General features: G+C 34.4%; 1 protein-coding gene across 1 annotated transcript in view; it reads left to right on the forward strand.

Moving 5' to 3' along the window:
- Positions 1 to 19875, forward strand: part of ERCC6L2 (ERCC excision repair 6 like 2) — a gene marked incomplete at its 3' end in the record, with an annotated part of 122014 nt that overhangs the window by 37020 nt on the left and 65119 nt on the right. Inside the window, exons 8-12 of the mRNA XM_084236151.1 lie at positions 536 to 649; positions 2167 to 2286; positions 5710 to 5781; positions 6335 to 6480; positions 14527 to 14622. Coding sequence (XP_084092277.1) covers positions 536 to 649; positions 2167 to 2286; positions 5710 to 5781; positions 6335 to 6480; positions 14527 to 14622 — 548 coding nt within the window. The remainder of the gene's footprint in view (positions 1 to 535; positions 650 to 2166; positions 2287 to 5709; positions 5782 to 6334; positions 6481 to 14526; positions 14623 to 19875) is intronic.

A 19875-nucleotide genomic window follows, 5' to 3' on the forward strand; every position in this document is an offset into this window, starting at 1 on the left:
ACAAATATTTATTTATACTTTTATCTAAATTTCCTGCCCTTTTTGTATCTATTTTATCATCAGCATATCCATGTACAAGAGGGACCCTAAATAAGTATTTATCCAGAGTAATGTTTATGCCATTTCTCATTTAATTTTTTGCTTTTAACCACTTCACTCTTTTGTTATAATCCAATTTCATCAAAAACCTTGAAAATGTAAACGTGGGGAAAGAGTAGAGACTTCCATGTAACCCTGCTATTGTATCTTAGAACCTCCTAGAGCAGCATTTCTATCACTGACTCTCCTGGGGATAAATACTACAATACTACTCTTTTATTAAAAACATCATTGTATTATGATTCACCAAAAGTATGATTCCATATTCTTGTTTCATGGATATTTTGTATAAATAGATGACCATCATTTTCTCAGAATTTATTATGGCCAATAGTAACCAAATAATAAAATTATAATATGTTTTGTGATGTATGTAGTTACATAGCCATGATAATCCTTTATTTGGGTTTTTAAATCTGTATTTTTCTGGTTGCAGACCAATTCGCATGGTGAAACAGTGAAAACCTTGTATTTCAGTTACCTTGCAGTCCTTCAGAAGGTAGCTAACCATGTCGCACTGCTGCAGACTGCTAGCACCTCCAAGCAACAGGTTTGGGTTGACTTTTACATTCTTTGTGATGCTATTATGCTGTTTGGTATGAATACTTTCTATTTGGTATAACATTTCTTAGCCAAATATATTTAATTTTTTTATATGCAATTCAACAGTAAAACTTGACTTGTTCTTTTTTGAATTTAAGTGTTAAAGAGTATAAATGCATGTAGGTTTTTGACCACATGAGAAATGTTAAGGTTAAATTAAAGCAGTCGGGCCTCCCCGGTGGCGCAGTGGTTGAGCGCTGGGTTGCGAGGCTGCCCGCGGCCTCTGCGGCGCCGGTTCGTTCCCCGGCTGCACCCCGGCTACCGGAGGAGGGTCCCACGTGGCGCGCAGACCTCTCCTGCCGCCCGCTGCTCCCCTCAGCAGTGTACTCCGGTCCTTCTGCCTGCTCTGCTCCCCGCTCTGGCTCTGGTGAATTCTCTCACCCTCCCGCGCTTCTGACTGTGCCCAGTGCATGTATAAACAAAGACAAGCAAACAAACAAATAAATAAATAAAAACATGCCTCTAAAAAAAAAAAAATAAAATAAAAAAAAATAAATTAAAGCAGTCATTTCTTTATGCCTCTAATAATGTTCATATGTTTATTTTTTTCACATCTTTTGGTAAAATCACTAAACTAGATATTTGATGAGGTGGTTCTGTTCCACCAATAACATGTCTAATTACATTTATTGAATATATTAAGAAGAGGATTTTTAATAATCTATTTATTAAATATTGGGAATGTTTTTCAAACAAATCAGAAATTTAAAAGTTTAGGCATAAATACAGTCATTTACTTTGATTATTTCCATTGTATTTTATATTTTATTTATTTTTTAAGATTTATTTATTTATTTATTTATTTATACAAGCACTGGGTACAGTCAGAAGTGCGGGAGGGTGAGAGAATTCACCAGAGCCACAGTGGGGAACAGAACAGGCAGACTGACGAAATACACTGCTGAGGAGAGCAGCAGGCACGGCAGGAGAGGTCTGCTGCGCCATGTGGGACCCTCGCCAGCGGCCGGGGATCGAACCGGCGCTGCAGAGGCTGCGAGGCAGCTTCGCAGCCCAGCGTTCAACCGCTGCGCCACCAGGGGCGGCCCTGTATTTTATATTTTAAAGCACATTGTAAGTAAAAAAACCTTTCTTAAAGCTTTTTAATTTAGTGATATATATTTTGTGGTATAGTTCATAGCTGTTTAAAAGCAAATTTAAAATCTTAATAAGAATTTAATGTTCTTTGAACTGTTGTTTGCTTTTGGACGCATATTTGGCTCTTTGTTTTGGGAATTTTTAATAAGTAGTAATAAAAATTATAGCCATTGTCATCTCATGACTAATCAGTCATGGGGTTAACATGTCAGTTTAAGGTTTTCTGTATTTTGAGTCTGACTTAAGAGAAGGCAAGATCTTCAAAGTAATATGTTCTTTCTAAATGGATATTTTCATATGTAATTTCAATATATAAATGTTAAAATGTGTTATACTGAAATTTGTTTTGTTCTAAATTTTCCTCTTAAGGAAACACTTATCAAAAGGATTTGTGAACAAGTATTTTCTAGATTCCCAGACTTCGTGCAGAAAAGCAAAGATGCTTCTTTTGAAACACTTTCTGATCCAAAATACAGTGGAAAAATGAAAGTAAGTGTTCTTCTTTCAGGTTGTGTATGTGCATGGGATGATACACAAACTATTTATTAAATTCTGTGGCAGGGAAACCAACTACTTAATTATTCAGAAGAAATGGTGGCTGAATACAACTGGTGTAATATCAGCATTTACTGACCTGCTATAAATCCTGAATATGGTAGATTCTCAATTAGTAGTTACATCGAGTCTACCTCAAACTTTCCTTATTGATGTATTGGATTTATGTCTTCTTAAAATATATATGCTATTGCCACATATATTATAGCTTAGCTTCTCTGCAAATGTTTAAGGTAATAATCTACCAAAAATACAAATGCTAATGCCAAATAGGAGAGGAGGTAGGTAGTAACTCAGATTTAGAGAAAGGAACTTTTTGAAGAGTTCACAGTTGGGCAAGACGTGTATTAAATATGAATAAACTACTTGTTTTGTTAGAGAGCACCAAAAAAACAGAGACTGATAGTTATAACCTATGGATGTATTTTTAATACTATGTCACATCATTTGATTAGTAAAATTATCCGGTGAGATACTGATCCAGTGATGCAAAATCTATAAACTTACCATGGAATTATTTCCTAGAGGGTTAAGAATTCCAAGTTCCACTTCTTAAATTCAGGTGATATAGATTCTGGGTGTATTCATGTCACCCTGCAACTGCAGTTTACTCATGGGTGTACTGTATGTGATACTATTCATAGCCTCAAAGCTACTCATAACTCCAGTTTTTTTGCTTATGTCTCAAGGTATTTTTTTAATGACCTCAGGCAGTATTCAAAAGAATAATTATATGCTGTTCTCATTTCCCTGATAAGAATTTTCATTTTTCCTTTCCTTGGGAAATGCCACTGAGGTGCTATCTGGGGTATGGGAATTGCTGGGGTGGGTAGTATAGAAAAAAGACTAGGAAACCTAGTTTAGTGCTCCTAGATCATGTTCATCATTCTAAGCCTGTCTGAGTAATTTGAAAAAAGTTAGATCCAAGACTCCTTAGCTCCTTGAACACCCCAGAATTTAGAATTCCATTATATGTTGATTTTCTTGTTCTGTGGAGGACAATCAAGTGATAAAAGATGGATCTGTAAGACTCTGATCTATAACTGAGTACACTGTCATTTCTGATAAGGAATCTTTATTTATAGTTATTCATTAGTTAGTCTGTTTTTTAAACTAACCTAATAAAGACTGCTAGTCTAAACCCATTCACTTTCTTATTACTTGTTTTTATTTTCACTGTAAGACATTTGAGAATACCAGAAATTGTGAAAGGTATGGAACCACCCCAAACAATAGAAGTTTATTTCTTTGCAATAAATCTATGATTTTAAGGAGAATGAAAGACAAACCAGACTGAGATAAAATATTTGCAAAACAATAAAGGACTGGTATTCTTAAAGAATCAGTGATAAGAAGACAAGCAATCCAATTTATAAATGGGAAAAAGATATGAACAATAAGCATAGGGAAAGAGGCTCGATATCATACGTCATTAAGTAACTGCAAATTAAAACAGATACCATTATGTACCTACTAGAATGGCTACACCCAAAACATTGACAACAAATGCTGGTGTGGATGTGGAGCAGCAGGAAGTCTCATTCATTGCTGGTGGCAGTAAAAAATTATATAGCCATTTTGGAAGACAGTTTGGCAGTTTCTCACAAAGCTAAACATACTGTTTCTTACTATATCCGAAATTTATGTCCCATGATGTTGATCCAAATGAATTAAAATCTTCTGTCTACATGAGAGCCTATATGTAGATGTTATAGACGTTTTATTTATAATTGCCAAAACTTGAAAACAACTAAGATGTCCTTCTCAACTAAGGTGAATGGATAAACAGACTGCTTCACATTCAGATAATGGAACATTATTCAACAGTGGAAAGAAATGAGTTATCAAACTATAAAAAGACACAGGCATTTTAAATGCATATGCTAATGAAAGGATTCTGAATAGGCCATGTATCATATGATTCAGACTATATGACATTTTTAGAAAAGACAAAATTGTATAGAAAGTAAAATGATGAGTGGTTGACAAGGATTTGTGGGAAGGGAAACATAGGTAGAGCACAGGGCATTTTTAAGACAATAACACTATTTTGTATACTACTTGGTGGTTAACCTGTTATTACACATTTGCAAAAGCTATAGAACTGAACAACATGAATGAACTCTAATGTAAAATGTGGACTTAGTTAATAATATATCAATGTTCATTTATTAGTTATTTGAAGATATTATTAATAGTAGAAATTATGTTGGAGGGCTGTAAGGGGAATAAAAGAGTCTGGGAGTTCTGTGTATATGCCACCAGTTCTTCCATAAATCTAAAATTGGTCTAAACTTAAGTATTAATTTAAAAAAGGTAATGTAGTATGTGAAAATCAGATGCATGTATTATAAATAGATTGTTATTTTATTAAACATAAAACTAATGCAAACAAAACTACTACTTCATATATTCTCTAAGTATTAACATAGTATTTACCTAATATGTGATATTTTTATTCACCACTTAGTTATCCAAGCTTTTTTTTTTCAACTCCATTTTTTTTGAGGGAATTGAGGTATAAAGATCAGAGTTAGCATAATGTCTTCTCTTGCTCAATTATTAAGAGTTTTATTTTGGTACATTTTTTAAATTTAAAAGTTTGAATAGCATTGAATAAATTTGCCTGTGAATAGTTCAGAAAAACTTTAGACAATACAAAAATGACTTTTCCTTTCCTTTGTGATTGCCTTTCCACACTGTCCTGAAGCTATTATTGCTAGATGAGGAAATGCCTGTTTTTAAAATAACCTTTTTGTTATTGTACATAGGCTTTGGATTATTTGCAAGGCAGATTATTTGCATTTTGAGGTCAAAACGATATCTAGAAGTCAGGGCTACTGTAAATAGAGAAATTGAGGTAAGAAAATGAGAAGAGTGTATATCTGACAGTACTTTAAGAAAATAAATATCAGGACTTTTAAAACCTGGATGTATTTCAATACATTTCATTACATCTATCTAGAGAAAATTTAAGTACCTCCTAGAAGAAATGCTACTCTATAATTTAGTTCCTGAGCATATTGTATGTATAAAGAAAGCATTTTGGAAATTAAATTAATTCATTTAAATGGATGCCGTAATCTAAAATGCTACTATTTTATTAAAACCAGATGAGATGAAATAAAAGCCTTTGGGAACTTTACCTTATTATATACAATATGATGATGACTAGCACCTCATCTAATAGCTAAAATATTATTTCTCTAACTTGGCAAAAGTGAAGGGAATTAGGAAAGATGACTGAGGTTATGTTGTTTAAAAATAATTTTAAAGAAATTCTCAGGAAATGTTTATGTATATAAAGTATACTTTTTGTTGGAACTGATTCATTGATGTTCTGTGGTTCATTTCCAGGTCCTTCACCAGCTTTTAAATCATTGCAGGAAAAACAAAGATAAAGTTCTTCTTTTCTCCTTTTCCACCAAGGTGAGTTTCATCTCAAGTGTATTCGTGGTTCACCCAACCCTGACTTCTGAGGCACGAAACCTGAGGGACTTAACAATGTCCATCCACATTTTCTGTCTTATCCATTCTGTAGGAAATGGTAGTACAGTTGTATAACAAACTCAAAAGATAGTTTTTTTAATTTGCTTTTGATATTTTTGTTAAGTAAACTCTTCTTTGAGACATATGAAAGATTTTCAAGTGTGTAAAATAGTAAAAATAATGAGCTATATTTACATAAAAGTTTTGGACAATATGTTCCCTTTTAATTTGGTTTTATTAAAAAAATTAAAGACTTTTTTTGAAAAATTGATTTTTTTAAACAAAGGTTGTTGAATGTTAAAGTCAGTTACCAGATAATGGGAGGAGATATATGGGTCAGAAGTGAAAAAAATATTTGTTCTTGTAATTAAGAATAAAGTCGTGAACAGCAATAGTTAATGATTAGTAATGACTAGGAATCTCATCTTTATAGTTGTATGAAATTTATTAAGTCCTGAATTTGTCCGTGCCCACCTCCGTACCTTTCCTCTAGCTGCTTGATGTGCTGCAACAATACTGTATGGCATCTGGACTTGATTACCGACGACTTGATGGAAGTACAAAATCAGAAGAAAGAATCAAGATCGTGAAAGAGTTCAACAGTACACAAGATGTTAACATTTGCCTTGTTTCCACGATGTAAGAAAATAAATGACATCTTGATTTTTACCTTTTTGTTTTTATGATTTAAGATTTTTTTTTACTCTACTGTATTACTTTTCAATGGTTATGCTTATGTTGCTTTGTTTCATTTGACTTTAGGAGACGCAGCAAAAATGCTATTAATTATGACTGAAATAACTCTATCTTGAGTCTTACCATAACTTTTCTGTCAATTCCCTTATCAGCGCTGAATTCTGCTTATGTATGAGTCTGAGATTATAAAGGTAATGATTAAAAATGGGTGTTTTTCCTGCTAGGCATTTTCTGCGGTTGTCTCTTGACTCCTGTTTTGTGGTTAGAACAACCAGACCTAATTGAGTCATAAAGTTATTAATTCAATAGCAGAAACTCAGTTATGGCAGTGGTTTTCAGACTGTCCTCAAGGAGCCATAGAGATCCCACTGGGCCTTCTGGGCCAGGTGTTTACCTCTTTTTTTCTCTACCTTGTCTCAACCATAGTAAATCTACACTTAAAGCTTTTATAAAAGTTAAATCAGTTCTTAACACCTAATTATGAATCTCTTATGAAAAGGTTTTAAAGAATATACATACTTGCAAGAAAGATTTAAGTCAGTATAAATACCTAAATAAAAGTAATCCCATTTTTGGAGATAATAAATCCATAACTTTTGACATCTAATGTGTTTTATAAATTTTATAAAGTATTGTATAGATTGGCTTCAACTCTCTTTCAAAAAGAATTTCAAGGAACTTAAAAAATGACAATATATAAAATGTAAAAAGTAGCCAAAATAAAATTTACTTATAATGACAAAATAGTATATCTGATGCGTGAACTACTTCCTGTTGAGCATTGAAATTGTTCTTGAATTCTTATAACTAAGGCAAAAAGAGAGAAGTTTTCAATTCCCATTTTCCTGTGACTCAATTCAAGAAGTAATTTCTAGCATCGGTCCTTATATACAGAGCATTAAACTGACATAACATATCATCTTCAGTTAAGTTTCATAAAATACAAACATCTGTAATTTTTAAATAATAATTTTTCAAAATAATAAAGCAACAACAGTTCAAAGAGAACAGAATTTGTAATGACAAGTCTCTCACTCTTGTTTTGCTTAACCCAGATTTTTGATGAGATCTGCCATAAAACTCCTAATTATCTCAACTATATCAGAAAGTTTCAGCCCATCCATATAATTTTTTATTTTTAAAGGTTATAGTTTTCATTTTTAGAAGTACGATTTGATATTTTTCATATTTGTTTATTGTTTTTACTTATATTTTGTTCTTAATGGTTTCTAGCCTTTCTTTTATATATGTATAGTAATTTTAATCATTTTTAAAAATCTCTTTTTCAATGAGTATTTTTGCTGTTAACTCCTGTGCTTAAGGATACTAATCCTTCTATTTATGATTTCCTCTGATGCTTATTTATGGTAGATGGTTTCTTCACATGTTTTCTAATTGTTTATTTTGAGCTTATCTTTGTTGTGACTTTTTCTTCTGCATAAATTCTTTGGAAACTGGTGGTAGTTTTCCACTAGTGAGGTTTTGCTGTGTCTTCTGCTAGGCACCCTAGCCATGACAAGGGCAGAAGTTCTGGATTTCTATTCCCTGTACTTAATTCAAGGGATAACTTGTGTATATCTTCACATAAAGAGCCTTACATACTGTAATACACTCTCCACCTATGTTTTGCAAAGACTTGTAAAGCTAAGTGTTGGGGCATGTTATTCTCATTTTACAATGGCTTATATTTAATTTCAAATATAGCAGAAGAGTTTTCACATTGACTTAGTACATCATTTTGCTGGAAATCTCAGTCTTTGTTATCTTTTATCAGCTTTACATAGCTTACAGTCTTCTATTGACAGATGATTTAGTCTATTTAGACTAAACTCTTTCCCACTTCCTCACAATCTTTGCTATTTTAATTTTATTATTATTTTTACTATTAGTGTATAAATTACTTTTGTAACTTTAAATAAAACACTTCAATTTTTGATGCTTATCCGTTAACTTTCTACAGTATCTTCTAAAACTTGTAATGTGTGATATTAGTTCAGCACATACCCACCTTCCTCTGTTTTTGTCACTTGTCCATATTGTCTGTTAACTTATTTTAAGTGTTAGTTTTTCAGGAGTTTTCATTAAGTCCTGAAAAAATAACTTGCGCTATCCATTGATTTGGCTCTGAAACGTGAAGTTTAGAAGTTTAGAAAAAGGCATGTACATTATTCTGATTTGATAAACATTATTTAATGCTGGACCATGTTTTACTAAGATGGTTTCTCAGCAATTTCATGATCTCTTGGCCAACTTAGAAAATATCTTTAATGTACCTTCTCAATTACTGCTTTAGCCAACTGTATAGAATTCTAGATTGAAAATAATTTCCTTTTATGTCTTGAAAACATTACATATTTTTTTCTTGGTTTTTAGTGTGTCTGATAGATGTTTTTTGCCAAACAGATTCTCTTTCCTCTTTGGGAACTCACAAGAGTTTCTCTTCATCAGTAGTATTCTGGAATTACACAGTGATATTTACATCTTGGTTTGGGTCTTCGTTCATTTATTGTGCAAGGCGCAATCTGAAGGCTTGCATTCTTTTTCAATTTTGAAACAATTCTCTTTGATTATTTCTTTGACAATGGCTTTCTTCCATTTTCTCTGGTATATTGCTCTCTTTACTTACAGGTTGTTGAGTTTGAGAGCTACTATATTTCATATTTCTATCTTTTTGCTTGATATTCTGAAAATGCCATTTTTTTATTTAATATAATATGATTTTTAAAATTTGAAACAGTAAACACTTAGTCTAAAATGTTTCTAAGTTCTTTTTTTTGAATTATCTTTATTCTGGAGCATCAACACCTTAAACTTTAGCTTTCCATAATCATGTCATTCAGTTTAATTAAAGACGGTTTATCTGACATTTTTTCTTGGCTTGGGAAATAACTGAATTTGTAAGTGGCTTTGAGGAGAATTAGTGTTTTTATGATATTGAGTCTCCTTATTCATGAACATGGTATTTCTCTGCATTTATTTAGATTTTTTCAGAAACATTCTTTAAATCAATACATCACTTGAACTTTTGTAATAGTTAATACATACAATTAAAACCTAATTTATTGAAGATATTTTGTAACATTAAGATATGGTTAGAGTAAGCTTTTTAGTATACTTATACAAAAGTAGAATGTGGATATAACTGAGGAATAAATAGTTTGCATGCTTAATATGTGTAAATATGAAATACCAGTCTTCAGGTTGAAAAGAGCAGTATTCTATTTTATTCTTAAGAGTTAAACATTTTCTGTTAGCCATATAAGAACAGAGTGACAGGTTTGAAAGGTTAGAATTCTGAGTTGCATTATTATCAACCAAAGTCAGTTCATCTCCAGAGAGAAGAGTTGAGAGTTGTTGGTTTTTGTTGTTGTTTTTAAGGAGCTTTGCCTCTTTAGCTCAGTCCTCAATTTTAATTTCAGAATTTCTTGCAAGATTGCTACGTCAACTTGTAGAGACCTTCTTGTGTCTTATATAAGGCATCTGGGAGAAAGAAAAAGAAAAATACCGGGTGGTCTCACTCATAGCAGGAATTTAGAAAACCTAAATAAGAGACCAGGAAAAAGACTAATCAATACAAAGTAAAAATCAAAATCAACAAGCGACTATAAACCAGAGACACACTACGGGGGTGGGGGGCAGGGAAAGGAAGGACAAGTGTCAAAATTGGGGCAGGGGTGCAATTGTATGGGGAATATAACCAAAATGAAAATGCATACATTGTACAAAGATGAAAAAAGATGTAAGAATTATATAAAATAAAATATTTAAATAAAAAAAGTTACTGATAAGAAGCTAAATGGAGCTGTTGCTTAGATTTTGATGCTGTTCGATTTAAGTGTTAGAAAATATTTCTGAATTTCAAATTTTATTTTATTTCCATCTCGTTGATTTTTTATAAAATTGATTTAACAGACAATGTTTCATCACATATTTTCCCATCACAATATTAGACAGCTAAAAGATAGCTAATTCTCACTTGCTCCCCACTAACGTACCCATTTGTTTTATCCTTTCCAAAACTCTTTCCTATCCTACCTCTTTCTTTTTTTTTTTTTTTTTTTTTTTTTTTTTGGCATTCAGGTGCTTGAGGCATCTTTATGCCATCACTTCTGATAAATAATTTTCCCAAAAGGAGAAAATGCAGGTTTTTTGAGCACTTAACTGTAAGTCAAGACACTAGGACTTGAATCCAAACACTAGCTCCTTAGGAGACTTTGAACAAGTTAATTAATCTTTCTGTTTCGCAATTTCTTTGTGTGGAAAATGAAAATAATAGTAGTCTCATAGAACTTTTTGAGGATGGAAGACCAGGATATACGAAAATATGTTGTACAGTTTCTAGTATACCATAGATGCTCAATAAATGTTAGTTTCTTTCTATTTTGATATAAACCAGAGAAGAGAAGAATATTAACATTTTATTTCCCTAGAAGATTAGCACCCAATATTTATTTATTTTTTTATTTTTTAAGGATTTATTTATTTATACAAGTACTGGGGTATAGGCCAGAGGGTAAGAGGTTTCAACAGAGACAGAGCAGGGAACAGAACAGGCAGACTGACTGAAATACACTGCTGAGGGGAGCAGGGAATGAGGCAGGAGAGGTCTGCCCCGCCTGTGGGTTGCTTCCCTGCTGGCCTGGATCGAACCTGCACTGCAGAGGCTGTGGACAGCTTCACAGCTCTGTGCTCAACTGCTTGCACCGCCAGGGAGGCCCACCCAATATTTAAAGCATTATTTATGTGTGAGTTGTGTTGTGTCATGTCTGGGCATCTCAAAATGGAAATTCAGCAGAAAGGCTGTTGAGATTAGAAAAACTGAAAGATTAGAAAAACAGGAAGTCTGTTGAGATTAGAAAAGCTTTTGAGGAAAATAGAGATCATTTTGTTTTTGGATTTTAATTTTGCCTTTCCTTTTCAAAAATATAAAATGTCATACTTATTTGACCAGAAAATAAAACTTGACTTTTCCTCTTAAGTGGCAAAAAAGTGTAGTGTAAGTACTAGCACAATTTCATTCTTCATGTTGACTTTCAAAATTCCACACTAATTGACTAGAAACAACTTTCTAAGCAAACTATGTAACTTAATGCATACTGCATTGATTGTAATTCATTTATAAGAATTAAATTAAAGATTTGGCATACTATACTCCAAAAGTCAAATTTTCCACATAATATAGGTGCCTTGGGCCTCCCCTGGTGGCGCAGCAGTTGAACGCTGGGCTGCGAAGCTGTCAGCAGCCTCTGCATGGCCCGTTTGATCCAGGCTGGCCGGCGAGGGTCCCACCTAGTGCGACACACCTCTCCTGCTGTGGCCGCTGCTCCCCTCAGCAGTGTCTTCCCTCCATCTGCCTGTTCTGTTCCCTGCTCTGGCTCTGGTGAATTCTCTCATCCTCCTGCGCATCTGACTGTACCCAGTGCTTGTATAAATGAATAAATAAATCTTTAAAAAAAAATGTAGGTGCCTTTAAGAAGTCCCACACAATAAATCATAATTTGAAAAGGTCTTGAGAAACATAATTTTGTTTCTCTCATCATTATTCCGTAAAGCTTTATCTTAATGTCTTTAGAAAGATGAGGATATTTCTTTTGCTATGTAACCCCAGAGAAAGTGATTCTAAATACCACTCTTAAAATAAGTCATTAGAATCATAATGACTCTTGTTAAAATCTTTCTTTGTGTTATGGTAATGAATGACCAGTTAATTGGTTATGTTGTCTAACCCATCTCACGCCCCTTTGTTCAATTCAGTCATATTTATTTATTCATTGACACTTAATGTGGGCTGAGGTGAATAAGAGATATTTTGTTTGTTGGTTTGACTCTTTAAGGGGCTCTAGAATGCAAAAAACAAACAAACAAACAAACAAAAAAAACCTTTACTGGTGTTGTGTGTAAAGTTCCATGACTATTTAAATAATAGCTATAGCAAGTAAGACCATAGAAGAATGATGATGCTTAAAGTTAACCTTTATAGATTTCATTAGAAGTAAAAGGTAAAACAAGTTTATGTAAAGGGCATTTTAGGCAGAGAGGTCAAAATAATAGAGAACTTAAGCAGATAGAGCTTAGGATACATGGAAGGACAAGCTAGGTATATGACTAAATAAGAGATATCATTGGTTAATTTTACAAGGAGATATTGCATATTCGCTTTGCAATAGGTCCCAGAGAAGGAAAGCTACTAAAGATTCAGCCTCAGCTCTTTTGAAAAGTACTTGGATGGAGGGAAGAGTTGTTCAGAAATATCTAAAAGGATGGTTTCAGTTCAGTATGGTAAATGCACTGTAGAAGAAAGCACAGAAGAGGGATTCTTTTTTTTTTTTTTTTGTATTTGCTCACTTTTTTAAAAGATTTATTTATTTATGCATACAAGAGCTGGGGCACAGAGGTGTGTGTATGTGTGTGGGGGGGGGGGGAAGAGGGGGTGAGAGGATTCACCAGAGACAGAGTAGGGAACAGAACAGGCAGATCAACCGAAGTACACTGATGAGGGGAGCAGCAGGCGAGTCAGGAGAGGTCTGCTGCGCCATGTGGGTTGCTTCCTGGCTGGCTGGGGATTGAACCCATGTTGCAGAGGCTGCAGACAGCGTCACAGGCTGGGTCTAAACCCCTTGCGCCACCAGGGAGGCCCCAGAAAAGGGATTTTTAGTTCATGCTTCATAGTTATGCTTGAAGGACAGGTGGAATTTTACCATAAAGTTAGAGATCAAAGGAAATTTCAGTGTGTGAAGGCAACTTTACATATGTCAATATTGCCTTAGGATAAAGTTTAATAATGTAGCTGCAGCGGTACTAGTCCTTTTCATTGAGACCTTAGAGATGGGTCTCTGTTCTATAAAAATGGAAGGATTTTAAACGGGAGTGGTATAGTTTTTTATATTCTTTGCTTAGTGTTATGTAATGTGAGAATAGACAGTATAATAAGGACTTGAAATAGGCAGTGAAAATAGGATTAAAGAAAGGACCCGTGAGAAAATAATTTTTGACATAAAATTGATAGGACTTGATATTGGTTGACTTTGTAGTTTTTTTCTTTCTTTTTAATTCTGCAAGTTGTGAATTCTCTTAGTTTTTGTTAATTGGAGAATGCCGTGATTTTCCCAATCATTCCTGTAAGGTATTTACAATGGATATAGAATTCTGGGTTGACAATTCTTTTAGCACTTTAAAAATGTGCTGCTTCCTTCTGGGCGCCCTGATTTTTTTTTTAAGATTTATTTATTTATGCATGCAAGAGCTGGGGTACAGGCCAGAGATGCGGGGGGTGAGAGGATTCACCAGAGAGAGAGTCGGGAACAGAACAGGCAGATTGACTGAAATACCCTGCTGAAGGGAGCAGTGGGAAAGTCAGGAGTGATCTGCTGCGCCACGTGAGTTGCCACCTGGCCAGCCAGGGATTGAACTCGTGCTTCAGAGGCTGCAGATTGCTCCATAGTGCGGTCCTTAACCCCTTGTGCAATCAGGGAGGCCCTGGGCTCCCTGATTTTTGATGAGAAACCCACTGTTATGCTCCCTGAGTTTTATGTTCATTTTATGTAGAATGTTCAGGACTTTTAGCTGTACTTAGTGCAAGGAGTAGGAGAAATGTGTCTACACTTGAAGTGGTTTTTAAATTATATATAGATATATATGTATCTATATATCACTTTATTAAGCTGGAATATACTAACAGTTGTTTTTAATCAGGTTAGGAAATTCTTGCAGAAATAGTATTTGAATGTTCAAAAAATGTGAAAACCAGCACAGCCTATTTACATATACTCTAAAGATCAGACTTCTAGGACTATTCTAGAGTAGTAGATTTTTCCATAGATACTTCCATTTGTGTTTTAATCACCTTAGTTTCATGGTGATTTATCCATAGTGTGTTATTTTGAAATATGAAATATGGAAAAGTTATTTTGAAAGAGAAATATGGCAAAGTCGAGTTATAGAGCAACGCCCCCACCCCCATTTAAATGTGTTCTTTTCTGTTTCCTCTAGGGCCGGTGGACTAGGTCTTAATTTTGTTGGTGCCAATGTTGTTGTATTATTTGATCCTACTTGGAATCCAGCCAATGACCTTCAAGCCATTGACAGGTATAATACTGAAAAAATTTAAAGTTATCTGTAAACACTTTTTAAAAATATTTTTTGTAGGAAATTAAGGAAGGTCACATTACTAGATCAGACATTTTGAGAAACTGCTGCAAGTTAGAAAACAAAATCTGTATGATCAAGAAGCCAGCAGAGAAAACCACAATCTAAAGGTAGTAAGAGCAAAGAAATTTCAGGGATGGGGTCAGCTACTGTAGGATGTGGGAATAGACCTGAATAGTCTTCTGGGAAATGTATTATAAATAACTGGGGAATTTTACCGACAAAGGTTTTCTGGATGAATCTGTTGGAATCAGATCATAAAGCAGAGCCAAACCTAAAGTAACCCCAAATCTCCACAGAACACAAAAAAGGGGATAATGATTAAATAAATTTGTGTACCTGCCTAAAAATCCAGGCCAGTGTCCTGTACAATAGCTCCATTTCCTCATTTGGAATTAAGAATGGAAAATTCTGGCCACAGATGCCAGAATGAGAAAGGTAGGGAGAAAATTATTTAAAATCCAAAATAAAACAGGTTGTGAACAAGGAAATGAAAATCATACTCATTTCTGCAGATCAGACTTTGAAGAACAAACTTTTCATTAGCAGTAAAGGTTTCTAAACATTAATAGAATTATGAAAATGACAAAATTCAAATGACTTTTATCTGAAAAAGTTATTTTGACTTGTAATCAATGGGTAAAATATCAATATGTGAGACAAAAATAAAAGCAACTGTTATTATCTAGAACTGAAAAGATATATTATTCATGGTGTAAAAACATTACTCAAAGAATTAATCCAATACATGAAATATTCACCTATATACAAAGAAGACATCACAAGCCAGTTATAGGAAAAAAGCAATTAACACTGATATTTATACTTAAATCTAAATAATTGTAGATGGTGTAGCTGAGAGGCTTAAAGAGAGAATTTTCACAGATATGAGGCATGGTATAAAAAATTAATAATAATCAAGAACTAAAACTCCATGTAATATTGGGGTATGATAGTAGGGGGAATTATGCTAGAATTTTTCTTCCATCTGGAATGGATTAGGATATCCTTGTCAACTTTCAAAATTTATGCAAAACAATGATTTTATATGCTAAGCAAAAAAATTTAAGGATGACAACTAAAAGAATAGAACATAATAATTACCTGGTGACTTAATATGTTCAGGCTTCACCCACCAGGCATTCCTATTCTGTAGGTCTAGAGTGAGACTCTACAGTCTAGATTTTTAAAAAAATCTCAGGATTTGATTTTCATTTCCCTAATTATGAGGGATGTGGAACATTTTTTCATGTTTGTTGGCCATTTGCATTTCCTCTTTGGAGAAGTGTCTTTTAAGTTCTTCTGCCCATTTTTGACTGGATTGTTTACTTTGTTTTTGTTGAGTCATGTGAGTTCTTTGTATTTTTTTGTGATCAATCCCTTATCAGTTGTGTGGAGTGCAAAAATTTTCTCCCTATCAGTAGGGTGTGTCTTTTGCTTAATGTCTCTTTTGCTACACAGAAGCTTTTTAGTTTGATGTTATCCCAGTTGTTCATCTTTTCCTTCACTTACTTTGCTTTGGGGGGATGCATCTTTAAGGATGTTACTGAGTTGTATGTCTTACGGTGTTTTACCTATGTTTTTTTTCTATATATTTTATGGTTTCGGGTCTTATGTTCAGTTCTTTTATCCATTTTGAGTTGATTTTGTGCATGGTGTGAGATAGTAGTCTAGTTTCATTCTTTTTCATGTGGTGGTCCAGTTTTCCTAGCACCACTGATTGAACAAACTGTCCTTGTTCCATTGTATATACACAATGGAATACTATTCAGCAATCAAAAAAGATAAACTAATGCCATTCACAGCAACATTGATGGAGCTAGAAGGGATTATGCTCAGTGAAATAAATCAGAAGGAAAAAGAAAAATACTGTGTGGTTTCACTTATAGGAGGAATATAGAGAACCAAATAAGGGATCAGGGAAAAAATAATAACAATAAAAAACCACAACAAAACAAAAATAAACAGACAACTATAAATCAGAGGCATTTTGCAGGGGAGGGGTAGAGAAAGGGATCAAAACGAGGGTGGGATGAGCACAAGGGACTATATGGTGATGGTGCAGGGTGAATCGGTGGTGGAATTTCTATGGGGACTACACCTGCTGCAACCGCTGCACCACCCGGGGAGGCCCAAGTATTTTAAATCTTATATATACATTACCACATTTAAAAATAATAAAGCACACAAAGTAATTGTGATATTTTTGATCTTCAAATCCATTTGAGAAACAGTAGAAAATAGATGTAAAACATTCAAACAGACCTTCCAAAAGGGCTTTTAAAGGAACACCGAGGGCCTCCCCTGGTGGCACAGTGGTTGAGCGCTGGGCTGCAAAGCTGCCTGCAGCCTTTGCAGTGCGGGTTCGATTCCTGGCCGCTGACGAGTGTCCCACATGGCGCGACAGACCTCTCCTGCCACACCCGTTGCTCCCCTCAGCAGTGTATTTCGTCAGTCTGCCTGTTCTGTTCCCCGCTCTGGCTCTGGTGAATTCTCTCACCCTCCTGCATTTCTGACTGTATCCAGTGCTTGTATAAATAAATAAATCTTAAAAAAAAATAAAATAAAGGAGCACCAAGAAAATATAATTATATCAGTAAATGATTGGAAATATGAATGTCTGGGGCAGGGGAGGTAGAGGAAACTTGGAATACTAAACATAAAGTGTTAGAAATAAGATCAAACATAAATGTGAATTAGTTTAAACTCCCTTAAAAAGAGGACAAAAAGAAAAGTTAGATTCAGGTTTATGTTTATTATGAGATATATATATATATATAATTTAAAAGCCCATAAGGAAGTAAAATATATGGAAAAATACCTGATCAGAGAGTTAGAATAATGATAAGAAAGAAAGAGTGGTAATATTACTATTTAGTGAAATATTAATAAGTTTAAGGTAAAATGTATTAAGGAAAACAAAATAAGGTATAATTCATTATGTATAGTCAAAGTATATAGTCACTACATAACAGAACAAAACTCAGGATAGAATGAGAAATGCACAAATCCCTAATCATGGTGGGACATTTGCTGTCTCTCAAAATTAAAAGATGACCTAGACAAAAAGTAAGCTAAGTAATAGTTGCCTAGCTTATTTGAATGCATATATATATAACCTTATAATAACAGAATACTCTATTTTCAAACATTTGTAGAACATTTTAAAAATGACTGTACTCTGTAATAGAAACCATAGGGATAGATTCCTTTTTAAAATAAGATTTTAGGTTTATAATTTCTTTACAAAACTATATCATTTCACGAGTATGGATTCACCCTCAGTATGTATATATGTTTCTCTCACCCACCACCCAGGCTCTAGTGCCCTGCACCATTACGTTGGGTCCCTCCACTCTTCCTTTCATTCCCTTTCCTCTCCCCGCTGGTGACCATCATATTTCTTCAGTGTCTAAGAGTTTTATTCTGTTTTGCCAGTTTATTTTCTTTTGTTATTTATATTCCACAAATGAGTGAAACCATCTGGAAATTATCTTTCACTTTCTGACTTAATTCTCTAAGCATAATCAACTCAAGTTCCATACATATTGTCACTAAAACACGATGTCATTTTTTTAACTAGCTAATTGTTGTCCACTGAGTATATATACCAAATTTATAAAATATAGACCAAATTTATAACATATATAAAAGTTCTTTTACCCAGTCATCATCCACTGTTGAGCATTTAGGTTGATTCCATGTGTTGGCTATTGTAAATAGTTGTTAATGAACTTAGGGGTGTATGTATTTTTCATATTAGTGTTTTCATATTCTTCAGATAAATACTTAGGTATGCTATTGCTAGCTCATATGCATTTCCATTTTCAGTTTTTTAAGGAATCTCCTTACTGTTTTCCATATAGGCTGCACTAAATTACATCCCCACCAACAGTGAATATATTTTCCTCATGGCTGCTTTTGATAATTTAACAATAATGTGTCTCAGTATAAGTCAGTTTGCTTTATAACAGGGTATTTTGTCACCCCCTGGACATTTTTGGTTAGATTTGTGAAATTCCCAGCTATTATTTGTTTGAGTAGGGTCTCTGCTTCCTTCCCTGTTCAGCTTGAGATACCTAGAATCCTCATGTTTTCTTTCTAATGGGGTATAATAGTGCTGCTAGAGTTTATTTTTTCTTAAATCTATTTTCTCCTCTCTTTCACTGGAGTCATGTTTACATTTTTAACTTCTACTTCACTGATTTTTTTTGTGTGTGTGGCAAGATTAAGCCAATTTACTTTGCTTGCCATGGTTGTCTTCAATTCTTTTACAGTATTCCTCATATCTAGCATCTCTTGTTTTTCTTTTTTTATTGCCTTTTATTTGATTCTGTATTCTGACTCCTGAATTTTTTTTTTTTTTTGTATCCTGACCTTGCCTTTCTGTTGTTGAGATTCTTGGACTTCACTGAGTTTCTTCTAGATAATTCTTCTAAACTCTTTGTTAGCTTCTCCAATTCTGTGTTAAGTTGAAACTCTGGATCTTCAATACTTCACTTCCAGCATTTCCATCCTATGTTCCCTGGGTTGAGCTTTCCTCACATGTGTCTTGCTTTCTTTTCCCGCCTAGTAAGCGTCACTGTGCCTTTTGTTTTAGGATCCTCATTTATCTAGGCAGTGAGAGAGGGGAGTACTTAGAAGTGGGAGTCTAAATGCCTCAGTCACAGTATTGAGGTGGAGGGGGCATGGACGGCAGGCCAATGCTGGGAAACCTATGCTGCTGTTTTTCTCCACAACCAGACCAAGTTTTAATTATTGCACAAAGGCTATTTTCCAGATTCCTGCCTCTGTATAGTAGATCTCCATGGTTTGCAGCAGGTTTCTCTCCAACCTCAGACTCCTTCACTTCCCAAGGTGTTGGGAGTCAGGGCTCTACCACCTGTCTGTGCTATCACCAATTAGACTTTCTGGGATTGAGCACCCTGTTACAGACCTAAGTCAGCAGGCCACATAGTCCTTCATCCTCACTGTGGAGGTCACCTGTGCCAACCTGCAGTGCAGTAGTATATGCCCTCTCGTAGCTTGTTTCTCCACCAGGAATGACCATCAGTGTGGCTATAGCTGCCTGCTCCCCATTCACTGCTCCACCACCTTAGTGAACAACCAACCACCTCAGGGGGAAAAAATATATGGGTCACTCATGTGCAGGTGGTGAGCTGGTAGATCCACTTATGAGTAATATTTGATTTC

The sequence above is a fragment of the Talpa europaea genome, assembly GCF_964194135.1.
Source record: "Talpa europaea genome assembly, chromosome: 7".
NCBI lineage: Eukaryota > Metazoa > Chordata > Mammalia > Eulipotyphla > Talpidae > Talpa > Talpa europaea.